The 24,074-nt window shown below is 49.7% G+C and overlaps 1 protein-coding gene across 1 annotated transcript; it reads left to right on the top strand.

Annotated features, from left to right (window-relative positions):
* Positions 1–10,835: 10,835 nt before the first annotated feature.
* Positions 10,836–21,435, top strand: PGLYRP2 (peptidoglycan recognition protein 2). Its single transcript, XM_005588291.4, has 5 exons — positions 10,836–11,026; positions 13,766–14,836; positions 18,541–18,751; positions 20,157–20,454; positions 21,329–21,435. Exons 1-5 carry the CDS (start codon positions 10,966–10,968, stop codon positions 21,416–21,418), a joined length of 1,731 nt encoding a protein of 576 aa, XP_005588348.3. The 5' UTR covers positions 10,836–10,965; the 3' UTR covers positions 21,419–21,435.
* Positions 21,436–24,074: the final 2,639 nt, after the last annotated feature.

The following is a 24,074-nucleotide window of genomic DNA, read 5'->3' as shown; positions in this document are numbered from 1 at the left end:
TATGTTGGCCAGGCTGGTCTCAAACTCCTGACCTCAGGTGATCCTCCCACTCGGCCTCCCAAAGTGGTGGGATTACAGGCTTGGGCCACCACACCCAGCCAATACTGTTTCTTTCTATAGAAGTATTTCAGCTAATACATGAAGGAGGAATATTTTCACTCAAATATCATTATGTTGTTCCTACCAATGAATTAATAGATCTTGGCAGCCGGGCACAGTGGCTCACGCCTGTAATCCCAGAACTTTGGGAGACCAAGGCAGGCAGATCACGAGGTCAGGAGTTCAAGACCAGTCTGGCCAACATAGTGAACCCCCCCGTCTCTACTAAAAATATAAGAAAAAAAAATTAGCTGGGAGTGGTAGTGTGCGCCTGTAATCCCAGCTACTCAGGAGGCTGAGGCAGGAGAATCGCATGAACCCGGGAGGCAGAGGTTGCAGTGAGCTGGGATCCTGCCACTGCATTCCAGCCTGGGTGACAGAACGAGAATCCATTTCAAAAAAAAAAAAAAAAAGAATTAATAGATCTTGGCAATGATCGTCAACAGCAGATAATATCACAAAAGAGAGACAATGGGTGGAGTATAGAAGAAATAAGATGAATTGTGATTTGAAGATGTCAGTTCGGTGATAGGCATGCGTAGGGGTTCATTTTACAATTCTCTCTACTTTTGAATATGTTTGGGATTTTTCTGTAGAAGATATGTTTAAAGCCCTTTGCCCTGTGTCATTCTCTGAAGCAGGGTGATAACAGCTAGGAGCCCGTGGGTGCTCCGTAAATATTCCGCCAGGAAGCGCTAACATCTGGCCCCATTCCCCCACACTCAGTCTTGGCCCCTCGCATACTGGCAAGAGCTAAGCTCACCATATCTCTGCAATATCCCATGTCTTGAATTACTAAACTTCCTCTTCCCCAGTTCCAGGACCAGGTGCCTAAGAGATTAAATCTCACCTCTGATGTCCCAGAAAGATGCAATTGAAGTCAACTTCTGCCCACTGGGGATGGCAGAAAAGCCCCAGCTGGAGGCCGTGTGGTCATTGGCTCACGTCATGACTTGAGTCTCTTTTTGGTAAACTGGGTTCAACTGACTGGGGGGCTGGCTCACCTTGGCTTTCATGATTTAGCTGTGGTTCCAGATTGGCTCCAGGCCCAGCCCTAAGGCCCAGCTGGCTACTGGAAGAGCAGGGGCCAGCAGGGAAGCCCTGGGCTTGGACAGGTGCCCCAGATGCAGAAATAATACATGACTAGGAGTCTGGACTCCTCTAGGACATGGGAATCCAGCCATAATAATAATTAAATGGATTTTTCCCATGGGCTGGGCTGAACCTTTGCTGGGGAAGCTGGGGCAGGCAGGTGGGACAACAGGAACCCAGGACACCACCATCCTCTACTCCCTACTCATCAAGTGCATTCCACGTGGTTTTTTGTTTTGTTTTGTTTTGTTTTGTTTTGTTTTGTTTTGAGGGTATTTTGTTGTTTTTGTTGTTGTTGTTGTTTAATTTTGAGACAGAGTTTCACTCTTGCTGTCCAGGCTGGAATGCAGTGGAGCAATCTCGGCTCACTGCAACCTCTGCCTCCTGGGTTCAAGCAATTCTCCTACCTCAGCCTCCTGAATAGCTGGGATTACAGGCACACACCACAACGCCTGGCTAATTTTTGTGTTTTTAGAGACAAGATTTCACTATGTTGGCCAGGCTGGTCTCGAACTCCTGGTCTCAGGTGATCCGCCCGCCTCAACCTCCCAAAGTGTTGGGATTACAGGCATGAGCCACCACACTCAGCTGTGCTAGGTACTGTTTTAAGCACTTTATGCCATTATCAACTCATTTATCCTTAACAGTCACCCCATGCGGTTGGTACTATTCTCCCATTTTAGAGATGGACGAAATGAAGACTAGAGATAAAGCCACTTTCTCCAGCCAGTAAGCAGCAGCATAGGCATTTGAACCCAGGTGGGCTGGCTCAGCAGGGGTTAGCAAAGTTTGTATTAAAAGGCCAGATAGGCTGGGCACAGTGGCTCATGCCTGTAATCCAGGCACTTTGGCAGGCTGAGGAGGGTGGATCACAAGGTCAGGAGATCGAGACCATCTTGGCTAACATGGTGAAACCCCGTCTCTAAGAAAAAAAAAAAAAAAAAAAATTAGCCGGGCGTGGTGGCAGGCACCTGTGGTCCCAGCTACTCTGGAGGCTGAGACAGGAGAATGGTGTGAACCCGGGAGGCAGAGTTTGCAGTGAACCAAGATCGGGCCACTACACTCCAGCTTGGGCAACAGAGCTAGACTGTCTCAATAAATAAATAAATAAAATAAAAAACCAGATAGTAAAATTAAAAACAAAAACAAAAAAATGGTCAGGCATGGTGGCTCATGCCTGTAATCCCAACAGTTTGGGAGGCTAAGGCAGGCGGATCACGAGGTCAGGAGATCGAGACCATCCTGGCTAACATGGTGAAACCCTGTCTCTACTAAAAATACAAAAAAAAAAATAGCTGGGCATGGTAGCATATGCCTGTAATCCCAGCTACTCAGGAGGCTGAGACAGGAGAATCACTTGAACCCAAGAAGCAGAGGTTGCAGTGAGCCGAGATCATGCCACTGGACTCCAGCCTGGGTGATACAGTGAGACTCTTTCTCAAAAAATAAATCAATAAATAAAAAAGAGCCAGGCTGAGGCAGGGCAGGAGAACTGCTTGAACCTGGGAGGCGGAGGTTGCACTGAGCCAAGATCGCACCACCACATTCCAGCCTGGGCGACAGAGCGAGATTCCGTCTCAAAAAGAAACAAAAACAAAAACCCAGATAGTAAATAAATATTTTTTGCTTTGTGACTCAGCTGTTACAGCAGGAAAACAGCCACCATAGCTATGTAAATGAATGGAACGGAATATGTGTTCCAATAAACATTCAATCACCTAAACAATTTGGGAGCCTGTCATCCAATGGAATATTATGCAGCCTTGAAAAGGAATGAAGCACTGATCCAGGCTATGACAATGAAGCTTGAAAACATGATGCTGAGTGAGTGAAAAAAAGACAGACACAAAAGCCGTAGTGTCAGATTTCATTGATCTGAAATGTCCAGAATAAGTGAATCCATAGAGACAGAAAGCAGATTTGTGGTTGCCAGGGGCTGTGGGAGGGAGAATGCAGAGTAACTGCTGATGGGGACAGGGCCAGATAGTAAATATTTTCTGCTTTGTGACTCAGCTATTATAGCAGGAAAACAGCCATAGAAATGTAAACGAATGGAAGGAAGTGTGTTCCAATAAACATTCAATCACCTAAACAAATCGTGATCCTTTCTCACAATAGAATATTATGCAGCCCTGAAAAGGAATGAAGCACTGATCCGGGTTATGATGATGAACCTTGAAAACATGATGCTGAGTTTAAAAAAAAAAAAAAAAAAAAGACAAGACACAAAAGGCCCATAGTGTGAGATTCCATTGATCTGAAATGTCCAGAATAGGTGAATCCATAGAGACAGAAAGCAGATTTGTGGTTGCCAGGGGCAGGGGAAGGGTGAGTGAGGAATGACTGCTGATGGGGACAGAGTTTTCTTTTGGGGGTATGCAAATTCTTTGGAACTAGTGAAACTAGGCCGCATAAAACTTAGAAACTAGGCCTCATAAAAAAAGAACTTAAAAAATTAACCCCAGGTGGCTCTGGATAGGGTCCCACCCTGCCTCAATAGGGTCCCACCCTGACAGGGTCCCACCCTGCCAATTCCGGGAAACAACCTCATGGGGTCCCACCCTGCCAATTCCGGGGGTCCCACCCTGCCTCGAAGTTCCCGGAATCAACAACTCCAAGAAAAAACCTCATAAGGTCCTGCTCTAACCAATTAGAACAAGACACCTTGCTCAGGCCATAGACAGACCCAATTACCACGCGCCTAAAGCTTTGTTTGAATTTCGCGCCCTAAGCTGTGTTTGAACTTGTGTTTGCCTATATAAACAGCCTGTAACAAGCAGTCAGGGTCCCAGGGCCAACTTAGAGCTTGGGACCCTAGCGCGCTAGTAATAAATAACTCTCTGCTGTGAATCTCGTGTCGGTGATCCTTCGCGGCGACCCCTGCCCAGGAAGGAATCGACAGTTCAGTTCCAACACTAGATAGAGGTGACAACTGCACAACACTGTAAATATGCTAAATGCCACTAAAATGTACACTTTAAAATGGTAAATTTTGGCCAGGTGTGATGGCTCACACTCGTAACCCCAGCACTTTGGGAGGTCAAGGTGGAAGGATCACTTGAGCCCAAGAGTTCGAGATCAGCCCAAGCGACAAAGTGAGACCCCATCTCGTCAAAAAATCAAAACGTTAGCTGGATGTGGTGACGCGCATCTGTAGTCCCAGCTACTTGGGAGGCTGGGAGTGGGGGATCCCTTTAGCTCCAGAGGTCAAGGCTGCAGTGAGCCGTGATCCCGCCACTGCGCTCCAACCTGGGCAATAGAGTGAGACTCGGTCTCAAAAAAGAAATAAATAATAAAATGGTGAATTTTGTGTTAAGTGAATTTCACCTCCAAACACAGTTGTACAAAAACAGACTCCCAGTTCATAAGCTGAGGTTCTCTGAGTTCTGCTGTATGATATTGCTTAACAAATCCCAGAGATTTTTTTAAAAAAAAGGGAAAAAAATAACCACAGGCACAGGCACAGGCACATAAAACCTTACCTCAGAGTCCCACACACAGCAGTTTTTATTAATAGTGTCAGAGGCCTGTGAACCACAGCAACTCCATCTTGAATAGGAGCTGGGTAAAATAAGCCTGAAACCTACTGGGCTGCATTCCCAGTTAAGGCATTCTAGTCACCGGATGAGATAGGAGATTGGCACAAGATACAGGTCATAAAGACCTTGCTAATAAAACAGGTCGCAGTAAAGAAGCCTGCACAGCCGGACACAGTGGCTCACACCTGCAATCGGGCACTTTGGGAGGCCGAGGTGGGCAGATGACCTGAAGTCAGGAGTTCCAGACCAGCCTAGCCTACATGGTGAAACACCGTCTCTACTAAAAATACAAAAATTAGCCAGGTGTGGTGGCGGATGCCTGTAATCTCAGCTACTCGGAAGGCTGAGGCAGGAGAATCACTTGAACCCCAGAGGTGGAGGTTGCAGTGAGCCGAGATTGCGCCACTGCACTCCAGTCTGGGCGACAAAAGTGAAACTCCTCCAAAAAAAAAAAAAAAGAAGAAGAAGCAGCCAGCTGAAACCCATCAAAACCAAGATGGCTACAAGAGTGACCTCTGGTTGTCCTCACTGCTACACTCCCCCAGCACTATGACAATTTACAAATGCCATGGCAATGATAGGAAGTTACCCTATATGGTCTTAAGGGGAGGCATGAATAATCCACCCTTTGTTTAGCCTATAATCAAGAAATAACCATAAAAATAGGCAACCATGCTGGGCACGGTGGCTCACGCCTGTAATCCCAGCACTTTGGGAGGCTGAGGCGGAAGGATCACCTGAGGTCAGGAGCTTGAGACCAGCCTGGCCAACATGGTGAATCCCTATCTCTACTAAAAACACAAAAAATTAGCCGAGCGTGGTGGCAGATGCCTGTAATCCCAGCTACTCAGGAGGCTGAGGCAGGAAAATCGCTTGAACCCAGGAGGCGGAGGTTGCAGTGAGCCAAGAGCGTTCCATTGCACTCCAGCTTGGTCAACAAGAGTGAAACTCCGTCAAAGAAAAGAAAAGAAAGGGAAGGGAAGGGAGGGGAGGGGAGGGGAGGGGAGGGGAGGGGAGGGGAGGGGAGGGGAGGGGAGGGGAGGGGAGGGGAGGGAAAGGAAAGAAAAGGCAACCAGCAGCCATCAGGGCTGCTCTGCCTATGGAGTAGTCATTCTTTATTCCTTCACTTTCCTAATAAACTTGCTTTCATTTTACTCTGTGGACTCACCCTGAATTCTTTCTTGCGCGAGATCCAAGAACCCTCTCTTGGGGTCTGGATCGGGACCCTTTTCCTGTAACAGTAGTAGCAGGGTCTTCATTATTAGCATCGTTAGTGCCACTATAGTGAATGCTGTAGACTCTGAGGTTGAACCCAAGCCCAGCCCTGCCCCAAGTTCCTTCTCCTCTGGCCTCATCCCAGCCTCGCTTAAGATCCAGGACCCAAGGCTCTGCCCGTCTGTGCCAATGCTACAACTCACGAGAGCCGGCCCGGCTCCGTAGTCAGTGGCTACTCTTGTGACCCCTCTGGTCTGTCTGCAACCTGGAGGAGCCTTGATTTTTTTTTTTTTTTTTTTTTTTTGAGACGGAGTTTAGCTTTTGTTGCCCAGGCTGGAGTGCCATGGCGCAATCTCGGCTCACCGCAACCTCCACCTCCCGTGTTCAAGCGATTCTCCTGTCTCAGCCTCCCGAGTAGCTGGGATTACAGGTGCCTGCCACTACGCCTGGCTAATTTTTGTATTTTTAGTAGAGACGGGGTTTCATCATATTGGTCAAGCTGGTCTCGAACTCCTGACCTCAGGTGATCTGCCCGCCTTGGCCTCCCAAAGTACTGGAATTACAGGCGTGAGCCACCGTGCCCAGCCAAGGGGTCTTGATTTAACCTGACAAGTGGGCCTCCTGAGGTGTGAGGAAACCTAGGGTAGGGGTGATTCATTATGGGATTTCCAGCCTTCCTTCTGCCTACCAGGCCCAGCCCAGCCCCGATGGGCTGGTGTGTGACTGCCTGAATGTGGGTGTACGTGTGTGTGTTTCAGAGCCTGACTCCAAACTGGCCCCACATCATTCATCAGGCTTTTTGTGGATTTAGCAATCCCTCCCTGACGCTCACTTAGTCATGAGTCTGTGCTGGGCACTTTGGGACACCCCCAAAAAACTCAGCATCTCCTAGACTTGGGGAGACGAAACTGGACAAAGAATCTTCCAGCACTATAAGCACAGCCTAGGTTGAAGGGAGGAACAGCAGGTCAGGGAGCTGGGAGGGAGTAAGGGGAGCAAGGGGTAACCACGGAGGCTTCCTGGAGGAAGGGCCCTGCCCCAGAAGGTCGCAAATCCTAAGTAGACCCTAAGGAAAGAGGCTGCCATCCATGACATGCCCCTGGCTTAAAACAAGGCGGTCTCTGCCCCAACTCCAAGCTTTAAAGGGAAATCTGGTGGGGTTCAGGGGCTCACACCTGTCATCCCAACACTTTGGGAGGCCAAGGTGGGTGTATTACCTGGGGTCATGAGTTCAAGACCAGCTTGGCCAATGTGGTAAAACCCCATCTCCACTAAAAATAGAAAAATTAGCTAACCATGGTGGTGCATGCCTGTAGTCCCAGCTACTCGGGAGGCTGAGGCAGGACAATCACTTGAACCTGGGAGAAAAGAAGATGTTACTAAGAAAATCATATGGAAGAGGAAGAATATTTACTATTCACTAAGTAGAAGTGTATCATCATAAAGATCTTCATCCTCATCATCTTCATGTTGAATAGGCTGAGGAAGAGGAAGAGAAGGGGTTGGTCTTGCTGTCTGAGGGGTGGCAGAGGCGGAAGAGGTGGAGGAGGTGGAAGGGGAGAGAGGAGAGGCAGACACACTTCATGTAATTCATTGAAAAAAATCCACGTGCCCGGCGCAGTGGCTCATGCCTGTAATCCCAGCACTTTGGGAGGCCGAGGTGGATGGTCACCTGATGTCAGGAGTTCGAGATCAGCCTGCCCAACATAGTGAAACCCTATCTCTGCTAAAACTACAAAAATTATCTGGGCATAGTGGCAGGCACCTGTAATCCCAGCTACTCAGGAGGCTGAGGCAGGAGAATCGCTTGAACCCGGGAGGCGGACTCTGCAGTGAGCCGAGATTATGCCACTGTACTCCAGCCTGGACAACAGAATGAGACTCTGCCAGAGACAGAGAGAGAGAGAGAGAGAGAGAGAGAAAGGAGGGAAGGAAGGAAGGAAGGAAGGAAGGAAGGAAGGAAGGAAGGAAGGAAGGAAGGAAGGAAGGAAGGAAGGAAGGAAGGAAGGGGAGAAAGAGAGAGAGGGAGGGAGGGAGGAAGGAAAGAAGGAAGGAAAGAAGGAAGGAAGGAAATATGGAAGAGGAATTTATTTACTATTCATTAAGTAGAGAATCATCATAAAGGTCTTCATCCTCACCATCTTCATGTTGAGTAGGCTGAGGAGGAGGAAGAGGAGGGGTCTTGCTGTCTCAGGGGTGGCAGAGGTGGAAGAGGTGGAAGGGGAGAGAGGAGAGGCAGGCACAGTCCATGTAATTTTTATTGAAACAAATTCATGCATAAGTTGACCCGCACAGGTCAAACCCATGTTGTTCAAGGGTCAACTGTACTCCATATGACACTCTAATGGCGGACACATGTCATTATACATTTGTCCAAACCCATAGAATATACACCACCAAGAGCAAACCCTAATGGAAACTATGAACTTTGGGTGATAATGATGTGTCAGTGAAGGTTCATCGATTATAAGAGGTATACCATTCTGGTGCTGGACAGTGATAATAGGAGAGTCTGTGCATGTGTCAAGGCAGGGGGTAGAACTCTCTGTAACTTTTGCTCAATTTTGCCATGAGCCTAAAACTGCTCAAGGCCAGGCATGGTGGCTCACGCCTGTAATCCCAGGACTTTGGGAGGCTAAGGCAGGAGGATCCCTTGAGTCCAAGAGATTGAGACCAGCCTCGCCAACACAGCGAGACACTCATCTCTACAAAAAATTAAAAATAGAGGCCGATGCGGGTGGATCACCTGAGGTCAGGAGTTCAAGACCAACCTGGCCAACATGGTAAAACTCCATCTCTACTAAAAATACAAAAATCAGCTGGGCATGGTGACAGGTGCCAATCCCAGCTGCTTGGGAGGCTGAGGCCGGAGAATAGCTTGAACCTGGGAGGCAGAGGCTGCAGTGAGCCGAGATAAAGCCACTACACTCCAGCCTAGGCAACAGAGCGAAAGTCTGTTTCAAAAAAAAAAAAAAAAAAAAGCCTGTAATCTCAGCACTTTGGGAGGCCAAGACAGGTGGATCACCTGAGGTCGGCAATTTGAGACCAGCCTGACCAACATGCTGAAACTCCGTCTCCACTAAAAATACAAAATTAACTGGAAGTGGTGGGAGGGCACCTGTAATTCCAGCTCTTTGGGAGGTTGAGGCAGGAGAATCACTCACTGGCAGGGTGGCAGTGAGCCAAGATCTAACCACTACACTCCAGCCTGGGTGACAGAGGGAGACCCTGTCTCAAAAAATAATAATAATAAAATTTAAAATAAAGCTGGGTGCAGTGGTTCATGCCCGAAATCCTAGCACTTTGGGAGGCCAAAGCAGGAGGATTGCTTGAGGCCAGAGTCTAAGACCAACCTGGCCAGCATAGCAAGACCCATCTTTAAAAATAATAATAATAATAAAACTGTTCTTAAAAAAAGTCTTAAAATTATTTATCAGCCGGTCACAGTGGCTCACGCTTGTCATCCCAGCACTTTGCGAGGCCAAGGTGGGTGGATCACCTGAACCCGGGAGTTCAAGACCAGCCTGGCCAACATGGCGAAACCCCGTCTCTACTAAAATTACAAAAATTAGTCAGGCATGGTGGCGCATGCCTATAATCCCAGCTACTTGGTAGGCTGAGGCAGGAAGGCAGGAGAATTGCTTGAATCTGGGAGGTGGAGATTGTAATGAGATGAGATCGTGCTGTTGCACTCCAGCCCGGGCGACAGAGCGAGACTCCATCTAATATATATATATATAAACAGGTGACTTAGATTTTCAGTCTTAAATTTTGCAGCAAAGAGGATGCCTCACCCTAGTCCCTGCCTCAGCCTACAACCTTCACATGGTTCTACCAAGCAGAGTTCCTATCCCCAAATCTTGGGGAACGAGCTTGGAGGAGGACATTGTCTCTGACTCCCCTGGGAAGTGTCCCCCATCCATTCTATCCCTTAGCACCCTACATCCTGAGCCTCCACTATGTGCCCAGCTTTTTGCTGGGAGGTCCCCCGAAAGAGGACATCTGAGGAGGTCCCAGGGGTGGCCCCCAGGGGAATCCCAGGCCTGGCTCAGGCTGGACATTCCCAGGCCCGCCCTGGCTGAGTCCCCAGCCCAGTGGGTCTCCTGGAAACTCCTCGGGGTGGTTTTGAAGTGAGAGCCCCACAGGGAAGCAATTTACATACACAACAGCCCGGTCTCGTCATCCTGCCTCACCTGATGCCAGAATAAAGGGGAGATGGGCCCATTCTGCACGTCTCAGTCACGGGCACCCGGAGAAGAGGAAGGACAATTCACTCTCAGTCCAGGTGAGTCCAGAAGTCAGCTCCTGGGACAATGCCAGGGTCCTGAACACTCAAGCTCAACCCCTGCTCTCAGCTACTGCTGGTGGCTTGGAATTAGGGGCTGGAACTGGATGAGAGGTGATAGCTCCTGGTCCCCGTGGGCTCGGAGCAGGCCTTGGCAAACATTGTCCTCGGCCCCTGCACCCATGCTCTGCCTGAGCCTGAAGTGTTGGTTGCAAAAAAAAAAGCAGGAGGCAGTGCCAGCTTCAGGCCTCTGCTTCTCTCTTCTCCCTCAACACAGCTGGTCTTACCAGTAGAGCAGGCGGCAGCTGAGAGTCCCCTCTGGTGGCCAGCAGTGGCTACAGAGCTGTCACCATGGGGAGGGGACAAGGCTTGCTGGGCTGGCCTCGGTCTACCTCTCTGGAGAATAGGCAGAGTTTATAGAGCCTGAACCACCTGGTCTTCAGGCCCCACTGGGGATGGGCCTGGCTTCCTGACCACTGACCTCAGCCTAGGAGGGACAGAAGAGACTGGGGGAGACCATGAGGCCCAGATGACCTTGACCCAGGGTACGCTGCCCCATGTCCCTGCTGCCTCCCGCCCACAGCTCTACGAGAGGCAGGTCTGTCATTCACCGCTGGACTTTGACAGTGGCCAAAGGCTCTGCTCAGTTCTCTGTGCCTGTCTCCGTCCAGCACTGCCGAGGTTCTCTGCCGAGGCCAACCAGGAATATCCCTTGGAAGCTGGAACCCAGCAACAATGGCCCAGGGTGTCCTCTGGATCCTGCTCGGATTGCTACTGTGGTCAGACCCAGGGACAGGTGAGTCAGGGGGTAGAGTTCTGGGACCAAACCTCTTGGCTCCGCAGAAGGTGTACTGCTGTCCCATCTGTGTCTTGCCCTGCATGAAGTGAGGCTGGAGACTCAAGCTCTCAAAGAACCTCCAGCATGTGGACATAGATATTCCCAGCTCCACAGAGTCAGGGCAAGGATAGGGGGAGGAATCTGTGGCCTGGGGAGCAAAAGTAGGGAAGGCTTCCTGGAGGAGGAGACGTAAGAGCTAGTCTAGGAAGAAAGAGAAATGATTTGGTGGAGAAGCCAGAAAGGGTATTTTTTTTTTTTTTTGCAGAGAAGAACAAAGCTACACAGGAATTAGGTGGTGGACTGGAGAAGAACCTAGATTCTAGACAGGAGAGTGTGGCGAGTAAGACTTCCTGGATTCAAATTCTACCTCTGGCTGGGCCTGTAATCCCAGCACTTTGGGAGACCAAGGCAGGCAGATGACTTGAGATCAGGAGTTCGAGACCAGCCTGGCCAACATGGTGAAACCCCATCTCTACTGAAAATACAAAAATTAGCCAGGCGTGGTGGCAGGCACCTGCAATCCCAGCTACTCAGGAGGCTGAGGCCAGAAAATCACTTGAAATCAGGAGACGGAGGTTGCAGTGAGCTGAGCACTGCTGCACTCCAGCCTAGATGACACAGCAAGACTCCATCTCAAAAAAACAAAACAAAACAAAAAGGCAAATCCTGCCTCTGCCACTTCCTTGCTGTGTGACCTTAGGCAGGTAATTTAACCTCTCTGTGCTTCAGATGCCTCATCTGCAAAGGGACACTATCTTAGTCCCTTTGTGCTTCTATGCCAGAGTACCTGAAACCGAGTAAATTTGTAAAGAAGAGAAATTTACTTTCTTGCAGTTCTGCAGGCTGGGAAGTCCCAGATGCCAGTGCCTTGATCTTGGACATCCCAGCCTCTAGAACTGTGAGAAATAAATTCCTGTTCTTCTTCTTTTTTTTTTTTTTTAAAGACAGAGTCTCACTCTTTCGCCCAGGCTAGAGTGCAGCAGCACGATCTCAGCTCACTGCAACCTCCACCTCCCGAGTTCAAGAGATCCTCCTGTCTCAGCCTCCCGAGTAGCCGGGATTACAGGCGCCCACCACCATGCCTGGCTAACTTTCGTATTTTTAGTAGAAACGGGGTTTCACCATGTTGGCCAGACTGTTCTCAAGCTCCTGACCTCAAGTGATCTGCCTGCCTCGGCCTCCCAAAGTGTTGGGATTACAGGCATGAGTCAGCACGCCCGGCCAAATTTCTGTCTTTTATAAATTACCCAACCTCAGAGATTCTGTTATAGCAGCACCAACATACTAAGACGGGGGCTAATAGGACCTAATTCACAAGGATTGTGAAGATTAAATGAGTTAAACTATTAATATATAAGTCACCTAGACTAGTAGCTAGCACATAGTAAATGTTTACTGAATGTTAGTTATTATTTGATAACCCATCTCTGAACCAGCTCTGAGCCTAACTTAGCATTTCTAGGTTTGCAGTTCAGCCACTGACATTTCCCCAACATGGCACAAGTCCATCCTGCTCCTCCCCCTGCCTCTCAGGCATCTTTCTTTTTATTTTATTTATTTATTTTAATTTTATTTATTTATTTATTTATTTTGACATGGAGTCTCACTCTGTCACCCAGGCTGGAATGCAGTGAGGGGGTCCTGTGTTCACTGCAACGTCCACCTCCTGGGTTCAAGCAGTTCTCTTGCCTCAGCCTCCTAAGTAGCTAGGATTACAGGTGTGTGCCACCGCGCCCAGCGAATTTTTTTATTTTTAGTAGCGACAGAGTTCTGCCCTGTTGATCCGGCTGGTCCTGAACTCCTGACCTCAGGTGATCCACCCTCCTTGGCCTCCCAAAGTGCTGGGATTACAGGCGTGAGCCACCGCGCCTGACCTTTTATTGTTTATTTTTTGTTTTATGTTTTTTGTTTTTGTTTGTTTGTTTGAGACAAAGTCTCACTCTGTTGCCCAGGCTGGAGTGCAGTGGCGCGATCTGGGCTCACTGCAACCTCCACCTCCCGGGTTCAAGTGATTCTCCCATCTCAGCCTCTCGAGTAGCTGGGATTACAGGCACACACCACCGTGCCTGGCTAATTTTTGTATTTTTATTAGAGATGGGGTTTCACGGTGTTGACCAGGCTGGCCTTGAACTCCTGATCTCAGGTGATCCTCTCACCTTGACCTCCCAAAGTGCTGGGATTACACACCTGAGCCACCGCAGCCAGTCCCAGGCATCTTTCAAAATACCTTTCCCTCTAACATCCCCAACTTTTAACTTCAATCCATCACAAAAGACCGTCCATCTCTGCTTCTCAAGATCTGGGGACTTTTCCACTTTTGTCCACTGCAATGTCACTACCTACCTTCTGCCACCTTCATCTCTCACCTCCACACTGTCTCCCCTTTTCTATCCTGGCACCCCAAAAATCCATTTCCTTATGGCAGCCAAATAAACAAATCTAAGCCTAAGAAAGGAGTCTTAGGATGCCAGGCTGGTCACACCTCTCTCCTGCTCATAAACCTGTTATGGCTCCCTAGTACTCACAGACAGTCTGAGCAACAGTCTATGTGCCTCAGTTTCCTCATCTATACAAGAATAGCATTGGGGGTCACGGGGTTATCAGATGGAGGGCTGGGAGCATTGGGAAGAAGTGGAATCAATACAAGGAAGCTCAGCAATGGGTGGGGTTGGGCTAACATATTCTTTCCTCCTGCAGCCTCCCTGCCCCTGCTCATGGACTCTGTCATCCAGGCCCTGACTGAGCTGGAGCAGAAGGTGCCTGCTGCCAATGCCAGCCACACAGCTTCTGCGTGGCTGCTGTCAGCCTCAAACTCTGGCCCCCACAATCGCCTCTACCACTTCCTGCTGGGGGTGCAGAGCCTCGATGCTGCAGAGTTGGATCCCTACCCACTGAGCCCAGAGCTGCAAGGCCTGATCAAGGAGGTGGCCCAACATGATGTACGAGAAGGGCAGGAATACGGGGTGGTGCTGGCACCCGATGGCTCGACTGTGGCCGTGGAGCCTCTGCTGGCAGGGCTGGAGGCAGGGCTGCAAGGGCGCAAGGTCATAAACTTGCCGTTGGACAGCACGGCTACCTCTCGGGAGGCTGGAGTCACCTTTCCAGATATTGTGGCCATTGCTCCAGATGTAAAAGCCACCTCCACCCCAGGACTCAGGGATGCCTCTCCAGATGTCACCACTGCAGATATTGGAGCCAACTCTCCAGATGCTACAACAGGTTGTCCAGATGTCCAAGCTTCCTTGCCAGATGCCAAAGCCAAGACCCCCCCGACCATGGTGGACAGCCTCCTGGCAGTCACTCTGGCTGGAAACCTGGGCCTGACCTTCCTCCAGGGTCCCCAGACCCAGAGCCATCCAGACCTGGGAACTGAGGGCTGCTGGGACCAGCTCTCTGCCCCTCGGACCTTTACTCTCCTGGACCCCAAGGCATCTCTGTTAACCACGGCCTTCCTCAATGGTGCCCTGGATGGGGTCATCCTTGGAGACTACCTGAGCCGGACTCCTGAGCCCCGACCATCCCTCAGCCACTTGCTGAGCCAGTACTATGGGGCGGGGGTGGCCAGAGACCCAGGGTTCCGCAGCAACTTCCGACGGCAGAATGGGGCTGCTCTGACTTCAGCCTCCATCCTGGCCCAGCAGGTGTGGGGAACCCTTGTCCTTCTACAGAGGCTGGAGCCGGTACACTCCCAGCTTCGGTGCATGAGCCAAGAACAGCTGGCCCAGGTGGCCGCCAATGCTACCAAGGAGTTCACTGAGGCCTTCCTGGGTAAGGAGGTTCCCCACACCCTATGATGCTTCCCATTACAGATACAGACGCCCCCAACTCCATATGTTCAGGGAAGTTGAGGACTAGGAGAGACCAGAGGTGGCAATAAGGGATCTGGTCGGGGGTGGGTGGGACAGCTGCACAGGTGAGGAAATGCCAGAGTTGGGCCTTGAGGGATGAATAGGAGAGTGTTCATCTGATTTTGTTTTGTTTCATTTTATTTATTTGCATTAATTTATGGGGTACGAGTGTAACCTTGTTACTCGCATAGATTGCATAGTGGTCAAGTCTAGGCTTTTAGGGTACCCACCACTCCAATAACATACATCGACCCATTAAGCAATCTGTCATCATCTTCCCTCCTCTCTCCCCCTCACCCTTCTGAATCTCCACTGTCTATCTTTCCACACACTACATCCATGCATACACATTATTTAGCTCCCATTTATAAGTGAGAACTTATAGTATTTGTCTCTCTGTGTTTGACTCGTTTCACTTGAGATAATGACCTCCAGTTCCATCCATGTTGCTGCAAAAGACATTATTTCCTTTTTTTTTCTCTGTCCCCCAGGCTGGAGAGTGCAGTGGCACGATCTCAGCTCACTGCAACCTCCGCCTCCTGGGTTCAAGCAACTCTCCTGCCTCAGTTTCCTGAGTAGCTGGGACTACAGGCATGTGCCACCATGTCTGGGTAATTTTTTGTATTTTTAGTAGAGACGGAGTTTCACCATTTTATCAGGATTGTCTCCATCTCCTGACCTCATGATTCACCCTCGTTCTCCCAAAGTGCTAGTATTACGGGCGTGAGCCACCGTGTCCGGCTGACATTATTTCATTTTTTATGGCTAAGTAGTATTCCATTTCCTGCCAACCACTGTGGACAGCCTCCTGGCAATCACCCTGGCTGGAAACCTGGGCCTGATCTTCATCTAGGGCTCTCAGACCCAGAGCCATCCAGGTCTGTGATATATATTATATTTTCTTTATCCAATTCTCTGTTGATGGACACTTAAGTTAATTCCCTACCTTTGCTATTGTGAATAGTGTCCTGATCAACATGTGAATGCAGGTATCTTTTTAATATAATGATTTATTTTCCTTTGGGTAGCTATCCAGTAGTGGGATTGCTGGATTGAATGATAGTTCCAAATTATTATTATTATTATTATTATTATTTTAGACAGAGTTTCACTCTTGTCTCCCAGGCTGCAGTGCAATGGCACGATCTTGGCTCACTGCAACCTCCGCCTCCTGGGTTCAAGTGTTTCTCCTGCCTCAGCCTCCTAAGTAACTGGGATTACAGGTGCCTGCCACCACGCCCAGCTAATTTTTGCATTTTTAGTAGAGACAGAGTTTCACCATGTTGGCCCAGGCTGATCTCAAACTCCTAACCTCAGGTGATCCACCCACCTCAGCCTCCCAAAGTGCTGGGGTTACAGGCGTGAGCCATCACTCGGCTTTTCTGTCTTTGTAATAATAGCTATTATGATTAGAGTAAGATGGTATGTCTTTGTGGTTTTAATTTGCATTTCTCTGATGATTGGTGATGTTGAGCATGTTTTCCTTTGCCTATTGACCATGTGTATATCTTCTTTTGAAAAATGTCTATCAATGTCCTTTGCCCACTTTTTAGTGGGTCTTTCTTTCTTTCTTTCTTTCTTTCTTTCCTTTTTTTTTTCCTTGAGTTGTTTGAGTTCCTCGTAAATTCTGGGTATTAGTCGCCTACCAAGTGCATAGTTTGCAAATATTTTCTTCCACTCTGAAAGTTGACTGTTCATTCTATTGATTATGTCTTTGGTGTGCAGAAGCTTTTTGGTTTAATTAAGTCCTGTTTGTCTATTTTTGTTTCTTTTGCCTGTGCTTTTGAGGTCTTAGTCATGAATTCTCTGCCTAGCCCAACGTTCAGAAATGTTTTCCTTAGGTTTTCTTCTGGTATTTTAGAGTTTCACGTCTTACACGTAAGTCTTTAATCCATCTTGAGTGAATTTTTTTTTTTTTTTTTTTTTTTTTTTTTTTTTTTTTTTTTTTGAGACGGAGTTTCGCTCTTGTTGCCCAGGCTGGAGTACAATGGCACGATGTTGGCTCACCACAACCTCTGCCTCCCAGGTTCAAGTGATTCTCCTGCCTCAGCTTCCCGAGTAGCTGGGATTACAGGCATGTGCCACCACAACCGTCTACTTTTTGTATTTTTAGTAGAGATGGGGTTTCTCCATGTTGGTCAGGCTGGTCTCGAACTCCCGACCTCAGGTGATCCGCCCGCCTCAGCCTCCCAAAGTGCTGGGATTACAGGCCTGAGCCACCGCGCCTGGCCTTTTTTTTTTTTTTTTTTTTTTTTGAGACTGAGTTTTTGCTCTGTTGCCCAGGCTGGAGTGCCAAGGCGTGATCTCAGCTCACTGCAACCTCTGCCTCCTGGGTTCAAGTGATTCTACTGCCTCAGCCTCCCACATAGATGGGATTACAGGCACCCACCACCATGCCCAGCTAACTTTTATATTTTTAGTAGAGACGGGGTTTCACCAAGTTGGCCAGGCTGGTCTCCAACTCTTGACCTCAGGTGATCCACCCACCTCAGCCTCCAAAAGTGCTGGGATTACAGGCATGAGCCAGTGCACCTGGCCTTGAGTTAATTTTTGTATATGGTAAGAGTTAGGGGTCCAGTTTCATTCTTCTGCATACGGTTGGCCAGTTGTCCCCATACCATTAGCACCATTTACTGAATAGGGAGTCCTTTTCCGATTGCTTATTTTTGTGGACTTAGTTGAAAAATATTGTTTGTAGGTGTGCGGCTTTACTTCTGAGTTCTCTATTTCATTCCATTGGTCTATGTGTCTATTTTTGTAACAGTACCATGCTGTTTTGGTTACTGTAGTTTTGTAGTAAAATTTGAAGTCAGGTAATGTGATACCTTGCTCATTTTGCTTAGAATTGCTTTTGCTATTTGGGCTCATTTTTGGTTCCTTATAAATTTCAGGGTACTTTTGTCTGATTCTGTGAAAAATGACATTGGTATTTTGATAGAGTTTGCATTGAATCTGTAGATTGCTTTGGGAAATCTGGTTTCTTTTTTTCTAGAAAATGAGGTCTCACTATGTTGCCCAGGTTGGTCTTGAACTCCTGGGCTCAAGCGATCCACCCACCTCAGCCTCCCAAAGTTCTGAGATTACAGGAGTGAGCCACCATGCCTGCCCCCACCCCCAATTTTTTTTTTTCTTTTTGAGACAGAGTCTTGCTCTGTCGCCCAGGCTGGCGTGCAATGGCACAATCTCGGCTCACTGCAACCTCCACCTCCCGGGTTCAAGCAAGTAATCTCATGCCTCAGCCTCCCAAGTAGCTGGGGTTACAGGCATGTGCCACCATGCCTGGCTGATTTTTGTATTTTTAGTAGAGACCAGGTTTCACCATGTTGGCCAGGCTGGTCTCAAACTCCTGACCTCAAGTGATCCACCCGCCTCGTCCTCCCAAAGTGCTGGGATTACAGGTGTGACCCACTACGTCCGGCCCACCCTCAATTTTTTTTAATAAAAATAAAATAGATTTAGTTGAGTATAGTTAGTGCCCAGGGAGGACCAATGTGGGGTGAGACTGGACCCTTTCCAAATCTGACAGGAGGCTGAGGGATGGTCTGTATGTGCGCTTTAATGGGGGTGGAGGGGGCAGGCAGAGAAACACTTCCTGACCCCAGCCTTGAATCCCCTTGCCTGTAGGATGCCCCGCCATCCATCCCCGTTGCCGCTGGGGAGCGGCGCCTTATCAGGGCCGCCCGACGCCGCTGCAGCTGCCGCTAGGATTCTTGTACGTGCATCACACCTACGTGCCTGCACCACCCTGCACGGACTTCGCGCGCTGCGCAGCCAACATGCGCTCCATGCAGCGCTACCACCAGGACACGCAAGGCTGGGAAGATATCGGCTACAGGTGGGAGCGGCCCGACCGGGGCGGGGGCTGGGCCCACGTTCGGGGGTGGGGTCTGAGTGGGTGGAGCCTGATGCAGGGGACCGGGTCTGAACTCTAGGAAAGCTGGCAAGACCAAGGAGGAGTCCTGATAGAGACAGACAAGTTGGAGAGGTGGCGTGGCCTAGGCTAGGGGCGGGGCCTTAACAGGGACCGGGAATAGCTAAACCGTGGGACTCGAGTCAGGGTAGAGAACTAGGACAGGAGGCGGGATCTGGGAGAGGAGCGGGACCTGTGGCAGAGTCTGGGTCTGGGGCCAGGCAGAGATAGCCTAAAACAGACAAAGAGGCCTGGTGCGGTGGCTCCCACCTGTAATCTCATCACTTTGGGAGGCTGAGACGGCAGGCTCGCTTGAGCCCAGGAGTTCGAGACCAGCCTGAGCGATATAGGAAGACATCCCCCCCCATCTCTACAAATAAAAAAATTAAAAAAACAAAACAAAACAAAACAAAAACAGCCGGGGATGGTGTTGCGCAACTGTAGTCCCAGCTACTTGGCAGGCTAACGTGGGAGGATCGCTGGATCCCAGGAGTTCAGGCTTGAGTGAGTTATGATCGCACCTCTGCACTCTAGCCTGAGTGACAGAGTGAGAACCCGTATCGAAAAGAAGAAAGAGGCCGGGTGTGGTGGCTCACGCCTGTAATCCCAGCACTTTGGGAGGCCGAGGCGGGAGGATCGCCTGAGACTAGCCTGACCAACATGGCTAAACCCCGTCTCCACTAAAAATAAAAATTAAAAAAAAAAAAAGAATTAGATGGGCGTGGTGGAGGGTGCCTGTAATCCCAGCTACTCCGGAGGCTGAGGTAGGAGAATCGCTTGAACCCGGGAGGTGGTGGTGACAGTGAGCCGAGATCGCACCCTTGCACTTCAGCCTGAGCGACAAAAGCGAAACTCCATCAAAAAAGAAAAGAAAAGAAAAGAAAAGAAAGAAGGAAGGAAGGAAGGAAGGAAGGAAGGAAGGAAGGAAGGAAGGAAGGAAGGAAGGAAGGAGAAAAGGAAAAGGAGAAAAAAATACCCCGAAGGAAGGAAGGAAGGAAAAGGAAAAGGAAAAGGAGAAAAAAATACCCCCAAAAACCAGAAAAGCGCTCTGAATTGGGCAAGAACTGGACTTGAGAAAAGGCAGAGGTGGGGAGGAGGAGGGCAGAAAGGGGCGTGCCAGTACTGAAGCGCGGATCCAGAGAAACCGAACGGTTCTGGAGTGGCAGCTGTTGTGAGAGTGGAACAGAGCTGGATGGGACAGAGGTGGCGCGATCGCGCCGGTCTTGGGGTCGGTGGCCCTTGGCACACCAACAGAATCCGGGAGGGGCGCGGATAAGGGCCCGGGCCCCCGTGACGCCGCATGGTGCTTGCTTCTCCCTCCCCTCCGCAGTTTCGTGGTGGGTTCGGATGGCTACGTGTACGAGGGACGCGGCTGGCACTGGGTGGGCGCGCACACGCTCGGCCACAACTCCCGCGGCTTTGGCGTGGCCATAGTGGGCAACTACACCGCGGCGCTGCCCACCGAGGCCGCTCTGCGCACGGTGCGCGACACACTCCCGAGTTGTGCGGTGCGCGCCGGCCTCCTGCGGCCGGACTACGGGCTGCTGGGCCACCGCCAGCTGGTGCGCACCGACTGCCCCGGCGACGCGCTCTTCCATCTGCTGCGCACCTGGCCGCACTTCACCGCGGTGAGTCTGCGTAGCCTGCACTACCACGGCCCGCCGTCCCTCAGTCTACACAAGTTCCACAAGGTCCCTGCCCCCTGCCTGTAACCGCTGTGCCTGCACAGCCTCAGCCAGGCCCCCAGCTTCCCTGCCTCACGTCTTTTCAGGCAACCCAGGCCCAGCCTTTGCGGGTCACTCTGCAGGCAACATCCCTGATCCTGTGACTTCTGCCTGTGCGGCCTCAGCTCAGCCCCAGACCCAGCCAGCCTGTCCTTTCCCCAGCTCCTAATACCTCTACCTTTACAGCCAGGTAATGGACCCTGACACCTACCAGCAGCCCCTCTGCCCTCACAACCTCAGCCTGGCCTTCATGGCTTCTCTACCCAAGTCACAACCTGTCAGGCTGCACCACCTCATCCTAGCACGCTGAACTCTGATCTCAGCCCTGCCCCTACCCGAAGGCCTTCTGTCCACACAACAGGAACCCAGGCTGTGACCTTTTGCCTTCACAACCTCTGTCCAGTCCTTAATCCTGTGTTGCAATTCTCTGCCCAGACAATCTCAACTCTGAGGATGCTTGTTTCGTCCCTGACTCCTTAACCCCTGATGACAGCTCTTATGCCAGCACAACTTTCACCTGATGCCCTCATCCCAGCCTTAGGTCGCCATCACTAAAACAACTTTAGAATCACACCTGGATAATCTTGTGCTACCTACATACTGCCACTCCATTTCATTAAGTTATTGACTAGCATACCCACCTCATACCCATCTTGTCCCCACTCTCTCACTTTGGGCCACTGTCCCCTCCCTGATCCAGGGTTCCACCACCAGGAGGGCAGACCCAGCCACACACCACAACCACTCCCAAGCCTCACACTCTCTTGTCTTTTTCCAGACTGTAAAGCCAAGACCTGCCAGGAGTGTCTCTCGGAGATCCAGGAGGGAGCCACCTCCAAGGACCCTGCCAGCCACAGACCTTCAATAAAGACAGCATGGAAAGAACGTCTCTGTTCATGTCTGTGTTTGCATCCATTGTCTAGTTTGGGTCTTCCCAAAAGCAGACCTTAAGACAATAATTCCAGTACAAGTAGTCTATTGAGAGGAGATCCCAGGGCAGGGCACAGTGGCTCACATCTGTAATCCCAGCACTTTGGGAGGCCAAGGCAAGGGGATCACCTGAGCTCAGGAGTTCGAGAACAACCTGGACAGTAGAGTGAAATCTCATCTCTGCAAAAAAAATTTAAAATTATCCAGGCATAGCCAGGCACAGTGGCTCGTGCCTGTAATCCCAACATTTTGGGAGGCTGAGGAGGGTGGTCGCCTGAGCTCAGGAGTTCAAGACCAGCCTGGCCAACATGACAAAACCCTGTCTCTAACAAAAATACCAAAAAATTAGCCAGGGGTGGTGGCACATGCCTGAGGTAGGAGGATCACTTGGGCCTAGGGGGCAGAGGTTGCAGTGAGCTGAAATCGCACCACTGCACTCCAGCCTGGGAGACAGAGTGAGACCCTGTCTCAAAAAAAGAAAAAATTATCCAGGCATAATGTTGTGTACCTGTAGTCCCAGCTACTCCGGAGGCTGAGGTGAGAGGATTGCTTGGGCTGAGAGGTCAAGGCTGCAGTGAACCATAATCATGTCACTGCACTCCAGCCTGGACAACAGAGTGAGAGCTTATCTCAAAGAAAAAAAGAGGGAAGGAAGGAAGAAAGGAAGAAGGAAAGAAAGAAAGAAAGAGGAAATAAGGGAGGAAGGGAGGAAGGGAGAAAAGAAAACAAGAAGAAAAAAAAGAGAGGTGAACAAGCCAGGTACTGACACAGGGAACTGGAGGCAGCCAGGAAATAATGTGTTTTCAAGCAAGTTTCCATTGTAGGCAAGGGAGCTCAGTCTCACTGGGAAGCCCTGGGGGAGAGCATAGGACACATACCTGAGTCATCCCACACAAGGGTTGAGGGAGCTGGGGTATTTATACACTAAAGTTATTAGGTGAGGGCTATTCTCAGGGACATGTTAATTCATTGGCACTTTTGGAATGCTTGTTACATGGACATAGTGGATTCCATCTGCTAGATACAAATGGCTGCAAATGTCACTTCCTCAGGGAAGTCCTCCCTGATTTTTCCAGCTCAAAGAGTGGCAGTTTTGCTCAGCATTCATTGCAGTCTATTTCCTTCTAGGTCCTCCTTACCAGCTAGAAATGTCTCATGTATGAGTTTAGGATGTTATCTACCTCCATCATCTGTCAGCTCCAGGAACGCAGAAACCAAGTTTGGTTAGTTCTCTGCAGCCTCTCCAGCACCTAGCACATAATAGGCACTCGGGAAACACTTGACTAGACAAAGGCGTACATGAATCTTTTGAAACTGATATTATCGTCTTGTACAAATAAGGAAACCGAGGCTCAGAGAGAGGAAATGACTTGCCTGAGGTCACACAGAGGGAGAGGAGCCAGCTGGTACTCCGCTCCTGGACCGGATTTATGCTGACTCATTTATTCCTCAGAACAGCATTTACTCACCTCTGGCTTTCAAGTAAGCATTTGTGGAACCCTAACACAGATACGAGAAAGTGCTCCCAAGGGCACAGCTTGATGAATTTCCACAACAGCACACACCCATGTAACCAGGACCCAGCTCAATAAATAAAACATATTAAGCCAAGCGTGGTGGCACACATCTGCAGTCCCAGCCACTGCAGAGGCTGAGGCAGGAGGACTACCTGAGCCCAGGAGTATGAAACCAGCCTGGGCAACATAGTGAGACCCTGTCTCTTTACAAAAAAAAAAAAAAAAAAAAATTAAAATTAGCTGGGCATGGTGGCATGCACCTGCAAGCCCAGCTACTTGGGAGGCTGAGGCAGGAGGATTGCCTGAGCCCAGGAGTTCAAGGTTGCAATGACCCACAGTCATGTCTGTGAATAGCCACCGCACTCCCGCCTGGGTGACAGAACAAGGCTTCGTCTCTCTGAGCACAGAGGCTCATGCTATTCCTGTATTCCCACACTTTGGGAGGCTGAGGCATGAGGATTGTTTGAGCCCAGGAGTTCAAGACTAGCATGGGCAACATAGTGAGGCCCCATCTCTACAAAAAACAAACAGATAAAAAGTTAAAAATTAGCCAGGTAGCATGCAACTGTGGTCCCAGCTACTCAAGGGCCCGAGGTAGGAGGATCGCTTGAGCCCAGGAGGCCAAGGATGCAGTGAGCTATGATTGTGCCACTGCACTCCAGCAGAGCAAGACTCTGTCTCAAAAAAGAAAAATCTTATTAAAAAAAAAGAACATGCTAAATTTGTGTTATGTGAATTTCACGTCAAAAAAAAAAAAAAATAGGCCAGGCATGGTAGCATGTGCCTATTATCCCAGCTACTTGGGGGGCTGAAGTGTAAGGACCACTTGAGGCCAGGAGTTCAAGACCAGCCTGGGCAACAAAGCAAGACCCCCATCTCTACAAAAAAAAAATTATTTTTAATTAGCCGGGTGTGGTGGCATGCAGCTGTAGTCCCAGCTACTCGGGAGGCTGAGGCGAGAGGATCACTTGAACCCAGGAGTTAGAGGTTACAGTGAGCTATAATGGCACCATTGCACTCCAGCCTGGATGACAGACCTCATCTACAAAAAATAATAATATTCATATTATTTATAAT

Source organism: Macaca fascicularis, chromosome 19, assembly GCF_037993035.2.
Source record: "Macaca fascicularis isolate 582-1 chromosome 19, T2T-MFA8v1.1".
Taxonomy (NCBI): Eukaryota; Metazoa; Chordata; class Mammalia; order Primates; family Cercopithecidae; genus Macaca; species Macaca fascicularis.
Note: the sequence above shows the minus strand (reverse complement) of the source record. Positions and strands in the feature narration are given on the sequence as shown.